Source organism: Pongo pygmaeus, chromosome 16, assembly GCF_028885625.2.
Source record: "Pongo pygmaeus isolate AG05252 chromosome 16, NHGRI_mPonPyg2-v2.0_pri, whole genome shotgun sequence".
NCBI lineage: Eukaryota > Metazoa > Chordata > Mammalia > Primates > Hominidae > Pongo > Pongo pygmaeus.
The window spans coordinates 98,328,471-98,352,678 of NC_072389.2; the positions used below are offsets into that span (position 1 = coordinate 98,328,471).

At 45.2% G+C, this 24,208-nt stretch overlaps 1 protein-coding gene across 2 annotated transcripts in view; it reads right to left on the reverse strand.

The window, feature by feature from the left end:
• The window catches only part of FAM174B (family with sequence similarity 174 member B), a 38,885-nt gene extending 24,615 nt beyond the window's left edge, over positions 1-14,270 (reverse strand). For both annotated transcript variants that reach the window (XM_054451597.2, XM_054451598.2), the window contains exon 1: positions 13,741-14,270. In XM_054451597.2, coding sequence (XP_054307572.2) covers positions 13,741-14,267 — 527 coding nt within the window. In that variant the 5' untranslated portion in view covers positions 14,268-14,270. The remainder of the gene's footprint in view (positions 1-13,740) is intronic.
• Between the last annotated feature and the right edge of the window lie 9,938 nt (positions 14,271-24,208).

The following is a 24,208-nucleotide window of genomic DNA, read 5'->3' on the forward strand; positions in this document are numbered from 1 at the left end:
AATAGCATAAACCTTTGTGACACGGGATTAGACAATGGCTTATTAAATATGACACCAGAAGCAGAAGGAACAAAAGAAAAACTAGATAAATTGGACTCACCAAAATTTAAAACTTTTGTGCTTCAAAGGATATAATCAAGAAAGTGAAAGGACCCCCCCATAGAATGGGAGGAATCACTTGCAAACTATACATCTGATCAAAGTATTTGTATGTAGAATATATGAAGAACTCTTACCCATCAATAATAAAAAGACAAATAACCCAATGTAAAATGGGCAAAAGACCTGAATAGACAGTTCTCAAAAGATGATTTACAAAGCCACAATACACGAAGGCAAACAAGGTCAACATCACTAGCCATCAATGTATTGCAAATTAAACACACAACGAGATACCACTTTATACCTTAGGATGGCTATAAGCAAAAAGACAGACAATAACAAATGTTGGTGAGGATATAAGAAATAATAACCCTCATACACTTCTAGTGAGATGTAAACTAGTACAGCAATTTGGAAAACCATTTGGCAGTTTGTCAAAAGGTTAAACATGGAGTTATCATATGACCCAGCAATTCCACTCCTAGGTATATTCCCAAGAGCCACCAAAATACATGTCTGCACAAAAACTCATACACTTGTTCAGAGCAGCATTATTCATAATATCCCCAAAAAGGAAACAACTTAAATATCTGATATGGTTTGGCTGTGTCCCCACCCAAAGCTCATCTTGAATGTAGTTCCCATAATCCCCATGTGTTGTGAGAGGGACCTTGTGGGAGGTGATTAGATTATGAGGGTGGTTCCCCCGTGCTGTTCTCATGATAGTGAGTGAGTTCTCACAAGATTTGATGGTTTTATAAGGGGATTTTCCCCACTCCGCTTTGCACTTCTCTCTCCTGCCACCATGAGAACATGTTTGCCTCCCCTTCCGCCATGATTATAAGTTCCCTGAGGCCTCCCCTGCCATGCAGAACTGTGAGGCAATTAAGCGACCTCTTTCCTTCATAAATCACCCAGTCTCAGGCAGTTCTTTATAGCAGTCCCTGAGAACAGGCTAGTACAATATCTATCTATTGATGAATGGGTAAATAAAAGTATACCCATTTGATGGAACATAATGGCAATAAAAAGAAATGATACATGCTACACATGGATGAACCCTGAAAACATTATACTAAATAAAATAAGCTATTCACAAAAGACCACACATTGTATGGTCCCATGTATATGAAAGACCAGAATAGGGAAATCTATACACAGAAAGAAAATTCAGAGATGCATAGGGATTAACTACTATGGATTCATGGTTTCAGTCTGGAGTGATGAATGCATTCTAAAATTGATTTTAGTGATAGATGCACAACTCTGTAAATATACTAAAAACCATTGAGTTGGACACTTTATTTATTTTTTTTAGAGAGACGGGGTCTGGCTATGTTGACCAGGCTGGTCCAAACTCCTGGCATCAAGTGATCCTCCCATCTTGGCTCCCAAAGCGCTAGGATTACACGCATGAGCCACCATGCCTGGCTGGGTCGGACACTTTAAATGAGTGAATATGGTGTATAAGTTATATCTCACCAAAGCCATTATAAGAAATAGGAAAGGAATTGTGTGTGTGTGTGTGTGTGTGTGTGTATGCATATACATACATATATATATATGCATGTATATATTACACTCGCTTGCTTCTATATTTATAAAATCTCCCTGGAAAGATTTGACAAGAAATTGACAACATAAAGTGAAGAAAATTGTGTGGCTAAAGGGTAAGAATACTTTTTGCTATATCCTCTTTCGTTCTTTATGAATTTTGAACCATGTGAACATATGACCTAGTTTAAAACCAAGTAAATAAATAAAATTCAATGTAAATGATTAAAATAAATTTTGAAATAGACTAAGTCTGTGTCAGGCTTCCCGTCTGGCAGGAGACCCTTCTCCCAGAGCCCACCCATGGCTGCCTCCATTTGGCTTTGCCCGGCTCTCCTGGTGACTTCAGAACCCGAACTCAGTGACTCAAACCTTTCCTCCACCTCGGCTGTTTCCATTTTTAAGCCCACTAAAGTAGTTCTGTAGCCAAAGGACCAGCGTTCTGCCAAAACCATATTACTTGTCAACGAACAGCACATGTGAACTCTGACATTTGGAAAAAGTAATCAAGAAAATGAAAACGGATCATGGGAGAGGAAGACTGAAGCACACAGGTGCCACCAGTGTAGACGGGAGGACTAGCAGGCGACCTTGAGCCAGGCGGTCCCTCCGATGCTCTGAGGACACAGACCTGCCTCGCTTGTACCTGAGCTCTACGCTGCATCTCCTCCTCAGGACATAAGTAACAGAGCTTCCCCTAGAAAACCAGCTACACTTGAAGAAATGAAGAACATGACTCAGAACCCACTCTTCAGCCCTAGCCTCTGCCCCACCCTGTAAGGAAGCAGGTGTTGCAGGCCCCTGGACAATCAACAGGCTAGCCAGGGTCTCACCACCATGGCCTGCCACCAAGACACATTCCCAATAACCAGCCTACCTCCCTTTCTGCCCTGGGCACAGCCCTCTGAGCTCCACCCGACACCTTCCACCTACAGCATTTTCGACAAGCCACTGAGAGGCAAACACTGGTGTGACAGAAATCTCATCTTATTCCACTGCAGATGGGCCACTTCGGACAAACAATAAGTCACACGAGGCAAAAGCATTTTCTTCTAGTGCAGCAAGAGCCTCCAGATCTCCAGCAGCCAAGCTCCAACACAATCTAGCTCTGGCAGAACCCTCCCTAACACAGGCTGGGGAGACCTTGGATGCACCCTCGCCTCACCCCTGTCCTGCGGCATCCCCTCCCACCACACTGCAGCCCCTCTGTTCCAGCACCCAGTCACCCAGTCAAGCACCATGGCTCAACATACCAGGTCAATAACTCAAATGCCCCAAGGCCTTGTTGACAAAAGAAACCAAAGCAGCAGGACTGCTGAGACCTAAACAAGGGAACAAACACAACAGTGACAAGTGGTGGACAATGCTCTGTCTTCAAGTCAAAAACGCACAAAGAGCGGCACCCTGCCCAGCCTAGGTGGAGTGGCAGCCACCCAGCTCCTGCTCGGCTGCCCTGGAACAGAGGTCTTGCACTTCCATGTATCCCCATCTGTCAAAAGAAGCAGGAAATCTAGATTTTTATATAAAGGCTCCTAACTTTTAAGTGTTCTCAGCTATCCTAGTTTTTAAAACACTGTGCAGATCGAAAAACAAAACAAACGTCTGTAGGCCAGATTTTTCGGCCCCAGGCCATCAGTTTACCATCTCTGACTTGGTTCCCTGACCATGGTTCATTAGGTCCTATGTGCCAAGCATGAGTGATATTTAGTAATTCAGCTCAAAATCATGAGCCCAGAGAGATGTAATGATATGCACGTTCCACTAAATCCTTCCTTATCTCTGTTCACCAACAGTTCAACCATGACCAAGGAGTATTGACCATTATTTATATAACCTAGCTGTTTCCTCTCCCTCCTGGGCACCACCCCATTGGGGTTAACCAAGTGTTAGCACTGTTGGTTGACCCCAGGATAGGCATGCAGCACACAGCACAGACTGTGCCCCTGGGGGCTTACGCTTCATAGAGGATCATCCAGCATGGGCCAGACAAGCCTGAAGAGCTCAATGACAAGCCTTCGGGTTTTTCTTCATTACACTAAAGTGTTTACCCTCCATCTGCTCCCCACCCTGTTTCTCTTTCCCTCTCTGTCCCTGAGGGATAGATCCAATGCTTACTCTTCCAAGACAAAAGCAGCACACAGTAAATCCGGCAACAGCAAATGCCCCAAGACCTGTTCCTCCAGCTCTCGGGTGTGTTTGCAAAGGGTTGGTTCTGCTTTGTTTTTATATAAGGTGCCAAGGGAGGGAAGTGAGGTTTAAAGCAGAGAAGGTAGCCTCTATGGGCAGCCCCATGGGGTCAAGGACAGTGGCAAGATGACCCAGAGGGGCCCTTGGTGGACCCAGGGAACCTGACCACCGCCTGGAAACTTTGAGGTCACAGTGCTTTGGAGCACATGTCATAAGAGGCCCTTTCAGTACCACTTATCCCTGCCACCCGGGTAAGGGAGGTGTGGGAATGTCAGTCCTCACCACCCACTCCTTCTAGGCAGATGCTCCCAATGCCCCTCCACCCAGCCCCAAGGCCCAGCTGCATGGCTGGAGTTTTCATGAGCAAGTTTCACCTGTGACTCCTCTTCTTCCTCACCAAACCTATCCCTTTCCCTGCCTGGTCACCCCCTTCACAATGCCCCCCTTCTCTAGGCCCTTCAGGACAGCCTGACACTTTCCTCTTTCTCCTCTTCATCCACTCAGGCCTCCAGTCCTCCCAAGTGGTCCTTCCAGCACCTCCCACGGGTCTCCCCAGCCATCCTGCACCCCCCACACCAACCACATCACTATTCATGCATTCTTGGTAAATCCTTGGTACAAACTAATCTGGACCAACATTTCTAGAGAAGCCCTGTGATTACTTCACTTCTGTGTTAAAATCCTCCATTTGCTCCTCTCACCCACTACAAATCCCCAAGTCCTCCAGCTGGAAATGGCTTCCAAAATCCAGCTGCGATGGGAAGGGTGAGCCGGACTCCTCCCCTTCCCCAGCTGCTCATCCTTGAGCAAGACACTTCAACAATTGAGCCTTGGTTTCCTCATCTGTGAAATGGGGATGATAAACCAAAATTAAAATTCTAAGGCCCCCAACCATCTGAATGAACCCCTCCTCTCAGCAAGGCTATGGATAGCAATTTGGAATCTCAGCAGTGCCAAATCTAATCCGAAAAACTAATTCAGGCCATGATGGGAAGGGTGGGGGGTTGGACATACCTAATTCTACCCTCCTCCCCTTTGGAATTATTGATAGACCCTTTAAGTTAAGAAACATTTACAATCTATTCTCTCCAAAGCCTGCTGCCTGGAGGCTTCGCCTGCATAATAAAACCTTGGTCTCCACAACCACTTATCTTAACCCAGACATTTCTAAGTCTTTAGACAATAACTTAACTCTTTCAACCAATTGCCAATCAGAAAATCTTTGAATCTACCTATGGCCTGGAAGTCATCCCCCCTTCCAGTTGTCCTGCCTTTCTGGACCAAACCAATGTACATCTTACATGTATTTGATGTCTCATGTCTCCCTAATATGTATAAAACTAAGCTGTACCCCAACCACCTTGGGCACATGTTCTCAGGATCTCCTGAGGGCTGAGTCATGGGCCAGTGGCCACTCATATTTGGCTCAGAATAAATCTCTTTAAATATTTTACAGAGCTTGACTCTTTTTGTCAACAGGACTGACAGTGCACCACTCACAGGAGTGAGGAAAACATATAAAATGCTTATCGCAGAGTCCGTTACACAGTAAGGGCTTAATAAATACTAGTTGCTATTATTGTCATCATCATCATCACAATTTCCAAGTGATTTCACAAACCCTACCCTCAGCAAAGCTTGCTTCACCCATCTGGTCCTGGAAGAACCTCTTCTTCCTCCCATCCTGCCAAGTCCTAATCGTCCTCCTCCCCCACCATGCCTTCTCAGACCATTCTGGTTCCTGACCAAAGCCACTGCACCCATCCTTTCTCAGTTTACCTAGCATTGCTTTTAATACATGGCTCCCCTGTGGGACTGGATGGCTCCCTATCTGCCAAGTAGAATCATTCAAGGTATAAGCCAAAAATAAAATTCTAAGCCCCCCAGCCAGTTGAACAGACCTGGCCAAGAGGACCCCAGAGAAACCTGAAAAACTAAATTCCAGGCCTAGACAAGAAAGGAGGTCAGACACGCCACATTATACCCCTCCTTTTGGAGTTTAGGCACAAATGACCAGCATTAATAATGAAATAGAGATCATAAGACTGGCAAAACAAGGCTCTTTGTGGCAATAAGATACCAAATTGCAACCTGATTCTGTATAGCATCACATGACAGATAGAAGGCCCTGAAGGAAATGAAATTTTACCCAAAAATATCTGTGACATAGTTTGAAATGGCCCTGCAAAGCCATCTTTTGTGGGGAAATTTTTGCATCTGTAGAGAATCTTCATTAATGCAGCTAGGCCTTTGGTGGATCTAGAAGAGATTAACTAAAAGTCTGACACCTTTTCAGATCTGAAAAGAGGCATTTACCATCTATTCTCTCTGAAGCCTGCTACCTGGAGGCTTCATCTACATAACAAGAACCTTGGTCTCCACAACCCCCCTTATCTTAACTCAAGCATTTCTTTCTATTGACTTCAAGTCTTTAGACAAAGCTTAACTCTTTCAACCAACTGCCAATCAAAACCTCTTTGAATCTGCCTGTGGTCTATAAGCCCCACTTCAAGAAGCCCTGCCTTTCTGGGCTGAACCAAAGTAAATCATCCATATATTGATTCATGTCTTTGCCTGTAACTTCTATCTCCCTAAAATGTGTAAAACCAGGCTGAAACCTGACCACCTCGGGCCCACGTTCTCAGGACCTCTTGATATTGTTCCCCAGGTCAATATGGTCGCTCATATTGGCTCACAATAAACCTCTTTAAATATTTATAGAGTTTGGGGTTTTTGTCAACAAAGGGCATAATCCTTTGCCCTAGATTGAGCTGGATGGTCCTTGACCTCTGATGCCACAGCACCTCTATGTTCACAGTGGGTGCTAATTAAACACCCTGGGAAGAACACTGTCTACTCAGCCGTGTTTTGTCCTAGGTGCTGGGTTCAGTGTTGGGGAGACCTGGCTGGACAGGGCCAAACTCAGCCCACCACATCTTGGAGGCCCAGAAAGGGCCAAGCTGAGCATCCAAGCCCCTAGATTTAAGTCCTATTTTTCCTACAAACTCACTCAGTGGCCTTAAGCAAGCCTCCCCACTCTGGGCCTCAGTTTTCTCATCTGTACAATGAGTGTAGGGAGGTAGGCGGAAGGAGCTCTGAATGCAAAAAAACCCCTACCTGAGAGGGAGGGGTCTAAAAGGGCTCTGCCAGGTCTACAAGAGCCCTGCCCAAGCACTTTGCCATGGTCCCTCCTCTGTGCCACACCTGCCCATGAGAAAGGGTTTCCTCCTCCCTGCACCCTCAGGAAAATAAATAGCAAGTCTAGATTCCTGGCAGATTGCCGTTAGATTAACTATAGTATTTTTTAAGTGAAACCATAATAACATGATCCTAAATTCATGGTCCCAGGATTTCCCTTTGCAAATGGTTAGACCCAAAACCTCAGCCATAAAACTAAAGTACCAACACAACCCATTAAGCCTTCTTTGCTTAAATCCAGGAGCGTTTCCCTCTCTTGACACTTGCCCTACAGGATGCTCTACAGATACTGGCATTGGAGTTCCCTTAATCCCCACTGCTTACCCCTAGATGTGCCTGGTGTCTCAAGAAGAACCTGCATTTGCAAAGACACCCATACACAAAGCCTACATGGGCATGAAAGTCTATGGGTAATGCCATGTAAGTCAGGAGGCTCAGGCTTAAATTAAAGAGGGATTTTCTTCCCTTTCCAATTTGATAGAAGGAATCCACGTCAGGTGCCAGGTCTTCACAGTCCTGTTAATGGGGGCCGTCATGAGGCGCCTCCTTCATCAGGGAATTGAGTAGTCAAGGAGGCTCACTTGGGCTAAAGAGTCAGCAATTTCATTTGAAAGAGCCTCAGAAACAGATGCACCTGCCTGATAATTGTGGCCATATGGCTGCATCCTCATTTATGGACAGAAGCAAGACCAAAAGGTTGGGTGTAAATTACATCTGTTTTCAGAATCGTATTTTTCAATATAATAGGACACTTGGCGGCTTAAAGGGGAGCCAGAGACTTAGTTAACACAATCTCATTCTAAACATGCAATAGCCCTTGGAAGCATGTACTCTAATTAATGATGAGAAATGGTGCCCAGAAAGGTTCAATAAACTGCCCATATCAGACAACCAGCAGGCCTTGAAGCCGAGATTCTTAGCATCTCTCAACCCTGACACCCTTGACATTTGGGGCTGGATAATTCTTTGGGTGGGGGTGGGGGTGCTGTTCCGTGCACTGTAGGATGTTTAGCAGCATCCTGGCCTCTACCCACTAGATGCCACTAGTAAATTCCCCCTACCCCTACCCCCGCTCCCCATCCTGACAATCCAAAATGTCTCCAGATATGACCAAATAACACCAGGGGGCAAAATCCTCCCCAATTAAGAACCATTTGAGCGATCTTGTTCTCTCCCTATACCATGATGTTTTGGAGAACTGAATCAAGGGCTTGCTCTCTACTCTCTTTTTTAAAGAATCTGGATTTTGGCTGTATCCAATTTGCTTAACACTTCTTCACTGTGGCATATAATACCAAACATGAAAGAAGATGAACATTTGTCACCTTCTATAGTTTTTCCTTCAATTCAAAGACTTGGGCAAGCAATGAGAAATGACCGACTGATGCTAAACAAGTCCCACATCCTCTCTCAAATCTGAAAATGGGGCTGGACCTTCTAACCATGGCTCTACCCAAAACTCCAATTTACTATAATATTGATATACTATTAAATAATAAGCAATGACCAAAAAAATTTTTAAATGGTAACTTTCCCTAAATGCTAAAAGTATTAAGCTTTTATATCTTCTTTTAAATAACTTTCCTTATAACAAATGTAAATACACACACAATAGAAAATTTAGGAAATACAAGATAAGTAGGAAAGTTCTCGTTCCTTTTCAAAGACCTGGCTTAGTAAAATTAACTAAGCATCTGTGGTTCCAATGTCTTCAGGGCATGGCAGTGTGCACCTTTTCCACTGACAGCTGGGCAATGTCAGACCGCTTAGAATTCAACCTCCCGATCCCTCGGGAAGCACCAAAAAGAACCCTCCCTTCAGATAAGAGGATTTTACAGAGATTTTGAAGTAAGAAGTGGCTGGGCATGCAGCCAACAGAGATCTAGGAGAACTGGAGCCTGCACCGTGGAGTTCAGAGACTCTCCAAGACTGGGAAAGGATCCCCAGGATGAAAGGAACGTTGTGGTTTCGAGGTGGCAGGGTTTTCCTGACTTGCCTCCGCTCTGCTCATGAGACACCAGAGCGTAAAGTCAGATTGCTTCCAGAACTCAGACAATAAAGTGTTCTGAGTGAATGCAGGGGGGCAAAAGGTACTGATACCAGCAGTCCTTGGCTTATGTGTGTTATCCTGAATCCATGCAACATCACCAGCTGTTTCCCAATATCAAAAAATTAGGAGCAATCACAGCTTTCTACTTCCTAGAGACAGCCTCTTTGCTGATTCCCTTTCAGCGCCCATAAACCTGCCAAGTAGCAGACCCAGGGGGTCCACCACACCAGGTACCTGTAGGACTACTCTCACACATGTGAAGGTACCCACCAAAGGGCACTCGGTCTCCAGCCAGCTTTCCCTCCTGATTTTGGTCTCCTGTCTAAAAATGGTTTGCCTTAATGATGAAATACATTTAAAAAGGTGGACGTGATTCTACAGATGGGGAAATCAGATTGATTAAGGAGAACATTTGGAAGAGACAGAGGCTCAACTTTGGTAGAAAATGAAGAAATACAAAACAAAGCAATGAATACCAAATTATACCCATCAGATTGGAACGCATTAGAAAGTAAGATAATACTAAGTGTTGGATATGACGTGAGAATCTGAGAACCCTCAGGCTCTGCAGATGGAAACCTACACTGGTGCCCGCTCAAGGAAATCAAGAATGAGCACCCCCTAGGATCCAGAAGCCCCACTCACAGGTGTACACCCCAGATGCTCTCATACTGGTCCTCAGAAAGACACATCCAAGAATGCGGCCAGGAGCTGAGTATACACACAGGGATACTCAGCATACACACATCATAACTACATGCTTCTGGATTGTAAAAGAATTCAAACTATGCAGAAACACATCGTGAATAATAAAAAAAAATGATAATCATCCACATGCACAGGCACACAGATTTATTTGCACATTCATATATATGTTTATAATTTATTTCAGTGAACTGATACTATACATGCCACTTTGTGACCTGTTTCAGACTCAAAAATATATAGCAAGTAATATCTCAATGTCATCATTTTGAACAGCTGCACAGTATTCTGCCATAAAGATTACCATAATTTGCTTAACCAATGCCCAGTTGTTGGACACTTGGATTATTTAAACCTTTTCACTATCAAACAGAGCTTCTCTGAATATCACTGCACTTGCATCTTGGCTTTCTCTTCTAATCATTCACATTAGAAGCAAAGAATATATAGTGCGGTGGAAAATGTACATACTTTAAGAATGGAATCGCTTGATTAAAAGTATACATCTTTTTCATTAAAAGACACGTTCTTTGCTTCTAATTTCCTTGGATCCAATTTTTTTATGTTCTCTGGTAAGGTGACTCCTTCAGAGAAAACAGACAAATAGGCTAGGACTGCCATTTTATACGCAATCATACTTACTACACTCTCCTTTATCTACATTGTACAAATTCCTACCTCGCAGGTATCCAGCATCAGTCATGTAGCTAGTCTAGCACATTTTGAGAGACATCAGCAATGTAAAATCCTTGACAGCTCAACATTCTTTTGCTAAAAATATCTTTATTAAATGCCAGCTTGTGCCTGGAACCACATTAGGTATTAGGGAAACACAGAAGATTAATGCCTAGTCCTGCTCAGAAGAAGTTCAAGGGCACTTGACTCTGAAGAGGGAATTCAAAAATCGAGTGTGCTTTGGAAGCACAGAGGGGCCCTAGCTGCAGAGGCTTCTCAGAGGAGGCAACGGCAATGAGGTCAAACAGCACAGAACTGACCATGCAGTCCTAGTGGGGACTCCAGGCAGAGGGTTAGAGTGGGACAAGATGCTCAGGCCATGCAGTGCCTCCGGAGAACCCCCGGAAGTCCAGCAAAGCAGAAGGCGCACTGAGCAGAGCCGAGATGGGGGCTCAAGAGGGAGGCAGCACCCTGATCTGAAGAGTCAGCCTTGCCCACACATCAAGGAGTTTGTACGCAGGGAGAATTGGCAGGGAGCGGTAGAAGAAGGATGAGACAGGCATTCCCGCAGACGAGGGAGGACAGACTGGAGAGGGACAAGGTTGGAGGCAGGAACCCCAGCTTAAGAGATATTATTGCAATTCAGGAGCGACAAGGTAGAAACAGTGGCAGGTGGCGAAGCTTCATCCGGGAAGGTGGTGTGGGCAGAGGTGAGACAGTCTCTTGGAGACTCAGGTGGTGGAATTTCCAGGACTTGGTGCCTGTAGGCTAAGGAGTTGCAGAGGGAGAAAGGAGGGAGGGCCCCAGCCAGCACAGCAGGCATTTGGTGAGCTGACTAACCAAGGCTACAGGGAAAGGCCACAGTACAGAGTGAATAGCACAGATGAGGTGCTGGCCCTGCCTTGACTACACAGACTTGCAGAGTGTTCTAGAATCTAGCAATGACTTATTCCACTTCACGGGATGCAACTTTCTCAACTACAAAGAAACACATGGAGACCGTGTACCATCAGGGCCCTTGCAAGCTGTAAAATATTACAAAGTCCTCTCTAGATCAGAATCTGGGGTGGCAGCTGTCCACCTGAAAACTCACCCTAACAAGATTGCCTTCCTGGGAAGAGACACAGATCATGTCCATAACCAGCTTCTCCTATGAAGTCGTAAACTTCTTTCAACACTCCACACCCAAGCCACTAAAGACCCATCTCTTCCAGGCTAGAGTGCTGGCTTACCCACTCCAACATGAGTCTCGCACCCCTCACATCTGGGTGCATGCTGCCTTCTTTTCTCCCCTACTCCTGAGTAATAAACAGCAGACTAGCAAAATTGTTCAAATACCTTCTAAAAAAAATACACAGCCTTGTGGACTCCATGGCCTATTTTGAGCTAAATGTTTCAAACCTCCAGACTCAGAGCTGCTCTAGGCATTAACCTTCACTCCAGCTGAACAATCAAGAAGTCCGTAAATGACAATGGCACCTCTGCTGAATGGCAGGCCCACATCGGGCATGGAGACATGAAGATGAACTGGACTTCCCAACCTCCAGGGCTCTCTGCTGAGTGCAGAAGCCAGCATGGCATGGTTGGACTGAAGGATGCACAGATTAGGGATGAGGAGGTCAGAAAATAGTGACAGCCTCATCCAAATGTCCAGGAAAACTATACAGAGGAAGGAGGATGGGAGCTGGGCCTTGGTGGCTGCACGCACTTGTAGAATATAGAGGCAAGAATTAGGCTAGAAGCGGGAAACCACAGAGCATAAGGAGCAAGTGACAAGGGACTAGGCTCAGAAGCGCTGGTTGATGTCTGCATTGCGGACGGGGGCCAGCTTGCAAGGGCCCTGAATGCCACACCCATGTATTGCCATGCCTAGGTAGTGGCCACAGGGAGCTGCTAGAGTTTGTAAACAGAGGATTGAGGCCAGTGGGTAGAGTGGGAAGAAGACAGGTGCACTTCAACCCAGAGAACATCAAGGAGACCAGCACAGTGAGGAACGATGTGGCCTGAGACAAGGCAGGGAATGGTGGGGTGAGCGTGGGACCATACTTCCCCTTTCTCCATTTTCTCACACCACTGGCATCTAATCCTACAGACACAGAAGGAAACACCTGGACTCGAAGTCACAAACAACTGACAGCAAAGCTCAATACATAGACGTCTCCCAACTCTGCCTTTTCCTGGTCTGGTTTCTGCTGTTGCACTGAAAATGCTACCCAGGAGAGCAAGCCCTGAAGCCCAAACTTCCACAGCTGATCAAACACCAAAGCACAGTGTGTATGCTTGGAAGCAGAGGGAGGCAGCAGTGAACAGCTGACACACACACCCAGACTTCCAGGCGGGCCTCAGTAACAGGACAGGTTTGGTTCATTTCCTGCAAAAACAGGATTTCCCAGGCATTAAAGGAAATGTCCTTGCATTCCTCTTAGCCCTGTCCACCAGGATGGACAGGGATCAAGGACCTGGGACATCCTTCCTAATTTACCAGACACTTTATCCCTGAATGTGAGCAACCTACAAAAGGCTCTCCAAGATCCCTCACGCCCCTGTGAATGTTCATCTAGCGCAACTTAGGCAGGAGCCTAGGAAAGCCGTCTGTGCCCCCCATCAACAGAAAATAAGGGAGGCCACCAAGGGTTGCCTAGAACCCTGAAGCCCAGCTCCAACCTCTGGTGCAAAGCACCCCTCCAGCGTAATTCTGGAGGCAATTCTACTGCCCCCCACGCTAGAAACTGCTTCTTTCAGTAGCAAAAAAAAAAAAAAGAAGAAGAAGAAGAAGAAAAAGTAGGCGGGGCGTAAGGGAGCTGCAGATGGTAGAAGGGAGAAGGAGTAGCGAGATTAAAGTTAGACAGGCCTGGGTTCAAGTCCTACCTCCACCACTGAGTTTACTTAGATGAGCCATTTTGCCTCTCTGAAAATGTTTTCCTCATCTGTGAAATGATTATAAAAATAAATTATGGGAAACGCTGTCAGAATTCAGAGTGCTGCTGTTAGTGTTCAGCATTAGCAGAAAGCCAACAAATGGAACCACATATTTATTTTACATATATAGTTAAAGAGAGGAAAGAAAATTCCTAAAACATGTACCAGGAAAATCCAGACGAGCACACCCAGGCCCCCCACCCACCCTCCCGGGCAGAGCAGGAGGCACACGGCTGGCTGGGGCGCACCAGGGCACCTGTGCGTGCAGGTGGGGCGGGCGCGCGGCGACAGCAGGTTGGCGATGCCGCCCTGTCGGCCGGCGGGGGAAAGAAGAGGGCGGGAGGGCCCACCTGAAGACGCGCAGCAGCAGGCAGGCGATGAGGAGGGTGGTAAAGGCGAACGCCACGATCACGGCCGCCTTCAGGGTGGGTAGGTCGCGGAGGAGGATGGAAATGCGGGTCACCAACGCGTCGCCGCTGCTGTTGGAGCTGCCGCTGCCGCCCACCGCCCCAGACCCAATCCGAGTGGTGTTCCCGGGCCCCGGGCCGGGCGGTGGCCGCGACTCACGCTCGGGTTCGGGCCGCGGCGCGGAGACGGACTCGGCTCTGCTGGCGCGGGCGGCGGGAGCAGCCAGGAGCGCGAGCAGCAGCAGCGGCAGGAGCGGGGCGGGCAGCGGCACGGCGCGCATAGTGCGGTGGGTCGGCACAGGATCAGGCAGGGCGCGCGCGGCTGAGCCCCAGGATCCGCACCAGCACGGAGGCCTGCACCGGGGGATCCTGCGGCGGAGGCGGCTGCGCGGTGCTTGGCAGGAAGCTGCGGCGCCCGGAAGAGCCCGCGCCACCGCCGCCGCCACCACCAACACGTTGCAAGGAGTCATTCGACGGGCCGCGGCCCCACGTGGGCGGGGCAGGCCACCCGGCCTGGGTCCCGGCTGCGCTCCGCTCGCCCGCGACCCCAATTCCTTGGGACTTGAGACCCCGTGGTGAAGCAGCAACTGCCACGATGACGCTTGGGCTGGCCCTGTGCTGCACATTTCACGTGTTTTATTTATTTCATTTAATTCTACAACCCCCTTTGAAGACAGGTATTCTGTTATCCACATTTGAAAGTTGACTTAGCACCCAAAGAGCCAGCTCACAGCAACCCAGATTGTGTCGGAAGTATGGGACCTAGAAGTAGACTCCCATCTTGCAGATCAAAAACTGAAGCCGACAGTGAAGTGGTTGCCTGACGTCCTATGCAACGCATAATTTCAGTATCTCCACTAATTTCCCTCTTTCTCAAAAGGGGTTTCTTATTTCATGCGCCTCTGCTTATGAACCGGACTGGGATGTGAATCTCTGCCTCTCATACCTTCGTTGTGGAACACCAGTTGGTGTGGTTAATGCCCCCCTGCCCGGCTGAAGTTTCTCCAGGGAATAATTGGCTTGCTGCCTCTGGTTTGTAAGCTAAATGATGCTTAGGTGGAGAAAGACAATTAAGGAAGTTCTAGTGGGAGGCCCAAAGGTGGGAATTGATGGGGGCACAGAGCCCCTACCTGAAGTACTAGGAGCCATTCCCAGGGCTTCAGGGTTCCCCTTTTACACTGCAGATGGATCCTGGCAGGAAGCTTTTCGGTGGTGGGTAAACAGTTAAATACACACGACAAGGTCCCAGGGACCTTAAACAGCCCACTTCTCGTCCTGCTGGAAAAAGAGACAAATATAGTACAGTGTATTAGTTGTCTATTGCAGCATAACAAATTGCCCTAAAACCTAGCAGCTTAAAACAACATGCATTTAGTATCTCACAGTCTGTGGGTCAGGAAACTGACCATAGGTTACCTGGGTTCTCTGCTTCAGGGCCTCTCCCAAAGGTGCAATCAAGGTGTCAGCTGGAGCTGGGGTCTCCTCTGAAGGCTCAACTGGGGAAGGATCTGCTTCCAAGCTCAATCAGCATTTTTTGGCCAGATTCAGCCCTACACTGGCTGTTGGACTGGAGCCTCAGTTCGCCTGGGGCAGTTGGCCAGAGGCTGCCCTCAGTTCCTTGGCATGGGGCCCTTCCAACATAGCAACTTGCTTCATCAAAGTGTGCAAGTCAAGATAGCAATAGAAAGAGTCACCTAGCAAGACAGAAGTCACTGTCTTATGAAACCTCATCACAGAAGTGACATTCTCACACCTTTGTCATATTCTATTGGTTAGAAGCAAGTCACAGGTTTTATCCACACTCAAGGAGAAGGAATTACACAATGGTATGAATATCAGGAAGCAGGGTTCATTGGGGCCATCCTAGAAGCTGCCTGTCACATACAGTGTAATTCATTTTGATCTGGGGGGATGGACAACAATCAGATTATCAGAAGTCATCATCTAGAAGGTACTTCTGAAATGCATGTTAAATATGCATTCCATGTTAAATATGCCCCAGTGATAAGAGATATGGATAGATAACATGATTTAGGTCTCTTCTAACTCTGAAATATCACCTTCTGGTATGTTAAAAATGTTGCATTAGTAGAGAGTCAACATCATCATATCAGTATGATAGAATATATAAAAGAAAGTTTTTAAAGAAACACCTCTGATTCCATGATTTTGAAGAACTGTTCTCCAAGGCGTAAACCTCAGCCATCACAGCCTCTTATTTTTGTACTTATCAGAAATTCCTGCATGATACAGCAAAGAGGTCCTGGGCTTTGAGCCTCTTAGCCAGGATGAAAGGTTTGACCACTGAATGGCCTTGGCCAAGTATTTAACCACTGAATACCAGGTTTTTAGTATCTGAAATAGGCTGGGCATGGTAGCTACGCCTGTAATCCCAGCACTTTGGGAGGCCAAGGTAAGTGGATCACCGGAGGTCAAGAGTTCCAGACCAGCCTGACCAACATGGTGAAACCCTGTCTCTACTAAAAATAAAAAATTAGCTGGGTGTGGTGGTACATGCCTGTATTCCCAGCTATTCGGGAGGCTGAGGCAGGAGAATCGCTTGAACCCAGGAGGCAGAGGTTACGGTGAGCCGAGATCGTGCCATTGCACTCCAATCTGGGCAACAAAAGCAAACTCCGTCTCAAAAAAAAAAAAAAAAAAAAATCTGAAGTAGGGACAAGTAGTACCCAGCTCAAGGCCACTGGGGGCTTCCATAAAACAGAGGAAATATTAGTGCTGTTTTCCTTATTTTGCCACAATTTAGGGACTGATGGTCTACATCAGTCATTAAACAATGCTTGATTGTTTAATGTTAACATCAAGAATGTAGAAAGCATAAATGTTAGACTTTTTTCATAAAGTGAAACTTTAGAATCTTTCCTTTTAATCATTTGCTTACTTAAAAATTGCCCTCAATTAGAGTTCCTTAAAAACATTTTAATTCAAATCACCATAAACAATGACATTTTTAACATGGTAAACAGGGAACAAAACCAAATCTGGTTGATTTCAGAGAAGGGGAGATTATTGGAAGCATGTCATGTTGCTTCCAGAATTGACTGTAAGCTAAAGCAGAAGTTCTAACAGTGGGATTTGTGGACTCCTGGGGTCTCTGAGACCCTTTCAGGGACTCTTCAAAGTGAAAACTAATTCAATAATGATAATAAGATGTTATGTGTCTTTTTCACTATGTTGACATTTGCACTAATAGTGCAAAAGCAACAGTGAGTAAAACTGATGGTGCCTTAGCACAAATCGAGGTAAACAATATTCATAGTCATTGTATTCTTCACAACTATACACTATAGGAAAAAAAATAATCAGTTTCACTTTAGAATGCCCTTGAGGTAGCCATTAAATTATTAAATCTTGACCTTGAGATCATTTTAATATTATACATGATGAAATGGGAAATAGGAATAAATCACTTCTGCTGTACATTCATGCATAATGATTGACTCAAGAAAAAGCATGTTTACAATTCCTAGAGTTGCAAACTGAACTAGCCACTTTTTTCACAGAACACCATTGTTAATCAAGAGAGTGACTGACAAACTTTACACTTGGTCTTTAGCAGGCATTTTCACAAAAATGAGCAAAATGAGGCTGTCATTTCAAGGACACCCACTGCCAGTACTGCAGCCAATGATAAAATAAAAGCCTTCAGGTGAAAATTAGAATTTTTAAGAAAACTTGTCAATTAGGATGCTTTTGCTATGAGCTTGACAGCTTCCCAGTGCTTCAAGATTTTTCTGATGATCTTGGTGGTGATATTTAAAAGTATGGGTTTTTTATATTATGTAAAGAAACATATCAAAATTTGAAAGATCTGCATAGATTTTTCCAAATGGCCAATGCACACAGTGTTACAAAATTATTTCTGAGTAAATGATCCGCTCAAAGTATAAGACAGACCAATAGATTCTGATGAAACAAAATATAAAATATTCATTACTATGGTTTCATATTCCACATTGCAAATAATCTTTAAGAAACTACAACCTGCAAATTTTGGTATAGTATCAAAGAAGAATCTCCACAACTACCTGAAAAGGCTACTAAAATTTTCCTCCTTTTTCTGACTAAATATCTAGGTGAGGCTGGATTTTCTTCATGTTCTTCAACCAAAACAACAAATTGCAACAGACTGAATGCAAAAGCAGATATGAGAATCCAGCTATTTTCTATTAAGCCAGACATTAGAGAGATCTGCAAAAAAATGTTAAAGAAAGGGATGCTTTTCTCTAATCTTTTTGTTTTAGAAAATTAGTTATTTTTCGTTAAAATATCTCTCATTCTTTTTGGTAGAGACAGGGTCTTGCTATGTTGCCCAGGCTGGTCTTGGATTCCTGGCCTTAAGCCATCCTTTGGCCTCAGCCCCCCAAAGCACTGGGGTTACAGGCATGAGCCACTGCACCCAGCCAAAAAATATCTTATTGACGTTAACATGTTAATGTGTTATTTTTGTTTTTAAATATTTTAGACTTCATTTTAATTTATAATGCAGCAAATATCAATATGTATATTGATATAAAACAAAATAAACAAAAGCTCTTCGAGGTCCTCAATATTTCTTAGAATGGAAAGGATTCCTGAGACCAAAAAGTTATCTAAGAAAGGCTGACTTCAGAAAAACAGGCTAAGGGAAACAAAACAAAACCAAACAAGCAAACCAATTAGGATATTTTCTGCTATAAGAAACAGAAAACTCAACTTGAACTGACTTAAATAAAAAAGGACATTTCACCTCAATTACTCTGATGTGATTATTACACGTGGTCAGAACATCACATGTACCCCATGAATATATACATGAATATGATGTACCCATAATATTTTTAAATTATTTACATAAAATGTTTTTTAAAATCACATTGTACCAAAAATAAAAAATAAAAATGAAATCTCTTCTTGCACATAAAGGAAGCGCCTGGGAGGAGAGGTTTAGTATTGGTTGATTCAGCCACGTGCATGATGTCAAGGGTCCTGGATCTTTCCATCTCTCCACTGCTGGCCGCAGCATTGACTTCAACCTTAGAAGGGTGGCCGCCTGGTCACAAGATCCACAAGGATAGCTGAAGTGGCAATCAGGATGGAATGCTTTCTTGCTCACATATAGCAGGTGAGAGAGGAAAATACTTTTTCCAACGATGGAACATAAACCCTCCTCTCAGTCTGATCGGTCCATCTTGAGTTACAGCCAGGGGACTATCATGCCCTGATTGGACTAGACCTGCCTTGGAACTAGGGTTGGGGCACCTCCCTAGGAAAATTAAAGAAAACGAAAAGGTTTTGTTAGGAACAGGGAAGGGGAAGACATGGATACTGAATAGGCTACAACGCCCATTCCAACAAGCAAGAAACAAGGAACTGAGTCTGTCTGGATTTGTAGAATCAAAGCCAAAATCAGACCCAGGAAGGATCTGGTTAGGAAACAGCACTGTCCAGCAGATGTCTCGCAGGCTCCACCATCACCACTGCCTCCTAAAGCCACCAGACAGTAAATGCCACTGCTGTGACCACGGCTCAAAGAGTGAATTTTTATTTATTTATTTATTTATTTTTTTTTTTTTTTTTTTTTTTTTTTTTTGAGACAAGGTCTCACTCACTCTGTTGTCCAGGCTGGAGTGCAGTGGCGCGATCTCGGATCTCAGCTCACTGCAACCTCTGCCTCCCAGGTTCAAGCGATTCTTCCATCTCAGATCAGCTTCCTGAGTAGCTGGGACTACAGGCACATGCCACCACTCCTGGCCAATTTTTGTATTTTTTGGTAGAGAGAGGGTTTCACCATGTTGGCCAGACTGGTCTCAAACTCCTGACCTCAAGTGATCTGCCCACCTGGGCCTCCCAAAGTGCTGGGATTACAAGCGTGAGCCATGGCGCCGGGACTGGAAGAGTGTCTCCTTAACTTCCTGTGAGTTGCATCACTGGCTTGAAATTAAAAGTCCTAAAATGCAGCATCCGATTCGCTACCCCAGTCACGTGGCACTGTCCAAGAAGGGGAGAGGGCATATCCCACCCTCTTCATCTTCCAAACGGGAAGAGCGGGGGTCCTCCTCCACCAAGGATCATACCACTGGGGAGTCCACCACAACAAGGACATCTGGATGCGGGTAGGCAAAGCCAAAACTAGTAAACGGCCACTTCAAACACAGATGAAAATTCTTCAGAAATAATTAGATCAAAAAAGTAAGTAGATAGTTTTTTAAAAATAAATAAATAAATACGAGACAGGGTCTCACTGTGTTGCCCAGGCTGGTCTTGAACTCCTGGGCTCAAGTGATTCTCCTGTCTTGGCCTCCCAAAGTGCTGGAATTACAGGCATGAGCCACAGTGCCCAGCCCCGGAAATATACCAACATGTTAATAGCAATTATCCCTAGATGTGTGATCATGGGGCATTTGTGTTGTCTTTACTGCATCAGACTTTACTGCAACAGACTCTAGGCTCTGTAATAAATATGTACTAATTTTGCAGTTTTCTTACATGCAGTATATATATTATTCTTAACTATTTTATTTCTTAAAATGAATATGACATGACTCACCTTTTTTTTTAACATACCCTCAGGCAAAGGGCTTACAAAGATGACCAGAGATCAAACTCTGGAGCATGCGTAAGGAGAATGTGAGAGGCAGACTCTCTGTTCCTGCTGCACCCCATACTGCCGACACAGTGTAGTGAAAATAATTTTTAAGGTAGACTGAAGAGGGGTAAGGAAATTCCAGATAACAATGTCCACCATGCATTGAGCTTTGCAGGCATAATCACACATACCTTTCAACCCTATGGGAAGTAGGCATTAGCATCCCTGTTTTACAGAGGAGGAAACAGAGGCTTGTCAATTTAGGTACCTGAGAGAGGCACATGTGCGTGGGCAGTGGAAGAAAGATCTGGCCTGGTAAGGAGATCCCCTTCAGCCCCTGGGGAGTTATTTCTATTCCAGTTTGGAGAAGCTGCTGACTACACATCTACCTAAGGGGGACCCACAGCAAAGGAGTGGAGGGGAAGTCCAAGACGACTCAGCCAGAAACCCAGCAAGCAACCCCACAGAGTGTTCCAGCCCATCTTTCATTTCTTCCTAGACATCAGCAGCAGTCATCATCTGGAAGGTTTCTTCCCACAGCAACAGATATGTTTTGTGCCCCTATTACGGGCTGGGCACTTTTGAGAAAGGAATAAATATATTGCATGTGGCCTCTAGCCTTAAGCACAGCCATTCTGATTTGCAGACAAGACATGTTGACTGTTGAGCTAATCACTGGTAAATAAAATTTCCAGACCCAAGAGAAAAGGATGAGAAGGAGCAGAGGATCCGTCCTGAGTATATTCCACAATCATTGCTAGAGACGTTCAGATGCAAGAACTCACGTTTGTTGCATGCCCACTGTGTGCCACGCTCACCTCACATGCGTCTCATTAGTCCTCACAGCAACCCTCTGTACCCCATCATAGCCTCCCCGGTTGACATGCAAGGAAATGAAGGACTGCGGGGTCCTACAGTGTCTGGGGCCACACCAGCACCAGGGCACAGACCTTGAGCTCAGTCTTTCCAACTCCTAATTGAGACTGGGGTTGTCTCCAAAGACAATGAGGCATTGCTCCATTAGAAATACCCCATCTCGCTCCACGGTGCCAGGAATATCAGAGAGTATGTTTGGAAAAGTAGAGCTGAGTAGCGGGAGAACCCTCTGGAACCCCAGTGAAACCTCCTGCGTGCAGTCCACAAGCACTCGTATAAAACGCAGGCCCCAAATACTAGTGAAATGTCATGATCAAATCCACTTCTCAGATAGATTCCTTTATACACAGTTGTTATCATCCACATAATAAAAGGAATTGGATTTCCCTCATTTGTCTAAAGTCTTTGCACAATTTCCTCACATCTTTCCTGGGCTGCTGGGAGGCTCCGAACAACCCCACTGGGTGGAAGGCAGAATAGGCAGGGGAACCCTGGGCCTGGCAGTTTTGTTATAATACTGTGTCACAACACAGACAGGTGGGATGACCAGAGTCAGGCAGAGCGACACAGGGTGTGTCAGGTGGCTCTCCTGCCCCTGCCTGTGCACACACATGTTGGAACCCTGGTACAGTAACTCAGCATTCAGTTGAGATGAGAGAAAGCATAAACGAGGGACAATTCATCCTAACCTAACTCAGCACAGCGGCCAACCCTCCGGTTTGCCTGGGTCTGAGAGATTTCCAAGGATGCAGGACTCTGTTTTTAAAACCAGGTTAGTCCCAGACAAACCAGCAAGAGCTGGTCAGCTCAGCTGACCTCTCTACCCTCAGGTAATGCAGCCACTTGTCTTTATATTCTCCAGTCCTTCCTCAGCCCACACGCTCGCCCCGCCCCTCTGTGTCTCTGAGCAGGCAGGCAAGCTTGAATACCAGCTAATATTTATGGAGCATTTACTTAGCGTCAGGTACTTTACATCAGGCCTAAGGAGAAAATACGGTTATCTCCTCCTGTCACAGATGAAGAAACTGAGGCTGGCAGAATTAGTGTATACAAATAATTCCATAAAACCAGCTTCTGCGCACACTTGAGCTTATAAAAGGTCTCCATGCTTTGCCTTCCCAAGTTTGCCAGAGAGAGGGAGACAGAAAAAGAGAGAGAGAGAGAGAAAATGAGCGATGAGACAGAGAGAAAATGAGTGATGAGTGAGAGAGAGAATGAGAAAGGTCTCTCCCTCCCTCCTGGAGGGGGACAGGCCGAATCTCAGACATCAGCCCCTCTCAAGGGATCAGAGGATCAAGCCCATCCTCCGCTTGCTCTCTGCACCTCGCCTGTGGAGCTGACACAGCACCAGCTGCAGCTCATTTTACTCCCCGCCAGAAACGAGGGTGTTATCATGTGATATTTTTGCCTCTTTTTATAAATAATTCATCCTTTTTTGCACAAAAGTAAGATAGCCTGAAGCTAAAACATTTAAAAGGAGTGTCAGCCCCTTATACATAAAACAATAAAGTGCTAGTTTGCCAGAAAGTTTGCGAAAGTCCCAAAGCTAAAATACACCTCGTTCTAGGTCTATTTTTAGCCTGGAAAAGGCTTTCCGATGTCTTTCTCAGTTCACACGTGATAAGGGCTGTGTTATGCTTTCTCTGAAATGGGGCTTTCCCAAATCAGTTACATTTGCACAGGGAAATCTAAAAGATAACTTGCCAAATAAGCATACTTATGAAATCCAAATCCCAAGTACACAAATGCTTTTTTTAACTCCACAAAAATAAATTATAAACAAATGGATAATGGAGTCTATGGTCAACCACGGCTATGAGAAATGGGGCCACAGATTGTTAACATTTACAGGAGTCTTTTTCCCAAGACTGACAGGGAGTTTTCCTTTGCAGAAGGATAGCAATTCTGGAGCTGGAAATTAGAATCGTAAGAACAATTATTGGAAAAACAACTATGTTTGATGATAAGATTTGGGCCTCCATGTTATTGTGGGCTCCCTTATCCCCTTGATATCATGCACTAGTTTGGTTTTTTTTGTTTGTTTGTTTGTATTTGGGACGGAGTCTTGCTCTGTCGCCCAGGCTGGAGTGCAGTGGCGTGATCTCGGCTCACTGCAGCCTCCGCCTCCCAGGTTCAAGTGATTCTCCTGCCTCAGCCTCCCAAGCAGCTGGGACTACAGGCACCCGCAACCACGCCTGACTAATTGTTGTATTTTTAGTAAAGACGGGGTTTCACCATGTTGGCCAGGCTAGTCTCAAACTCCTGACCTCACGTGATCCACTCGCCTCAGCCTCCTAAAGTGCTAGGATTACAGGCATGAGCCACCATGCCCAGACTCATGCATTAGTGTTTTATGAGAAAGACATTTTATTTCTTTACCTTCAAGGATTTTTTTTTAATACTAACATTGCTGCTGTCAAAATGTCTTCAGAAGGACACACAACAAACTCATAATGTTGGTTGTCTATGGCAGAGGGTGACCAACCATCCCAGTTTGCTGGGGTTTCAGGAGTTTGCTGGGATAAGGACATTTCAGAGCTAAAACAGAAAGTCCTAGACAAAGCAGGACCAGTTGGTCACCCTACCTAGGCAGGGAAACTCTGGATGGCTGGAACAGTGGCAGGAAAGGGAATAGTAACTGTATCCCTTCATGCATTTGGAATATTGAACTATGTAAACTTATTACTGGTTAAAAAAATAGGTTAAAAATGTTCTGTCAGTATCATATGAGAGGACTCTTTTTAAATTAGTAGATTGCTAAGTGTAGCAAAGAAAAGGTTACTGGACCTATGCAAAATTAACATCAGTATATTTAAGGTCTGCTTTGTTTATTATTTCATTTGTTTCTGACATATGTCCTCCTAAAGACTTCACAATTATTCACCAAAAGAACTCAAAAATTTGCACAGTTCTTTAATCCTCATTCTCACAACACCAGGCCACTGAGGC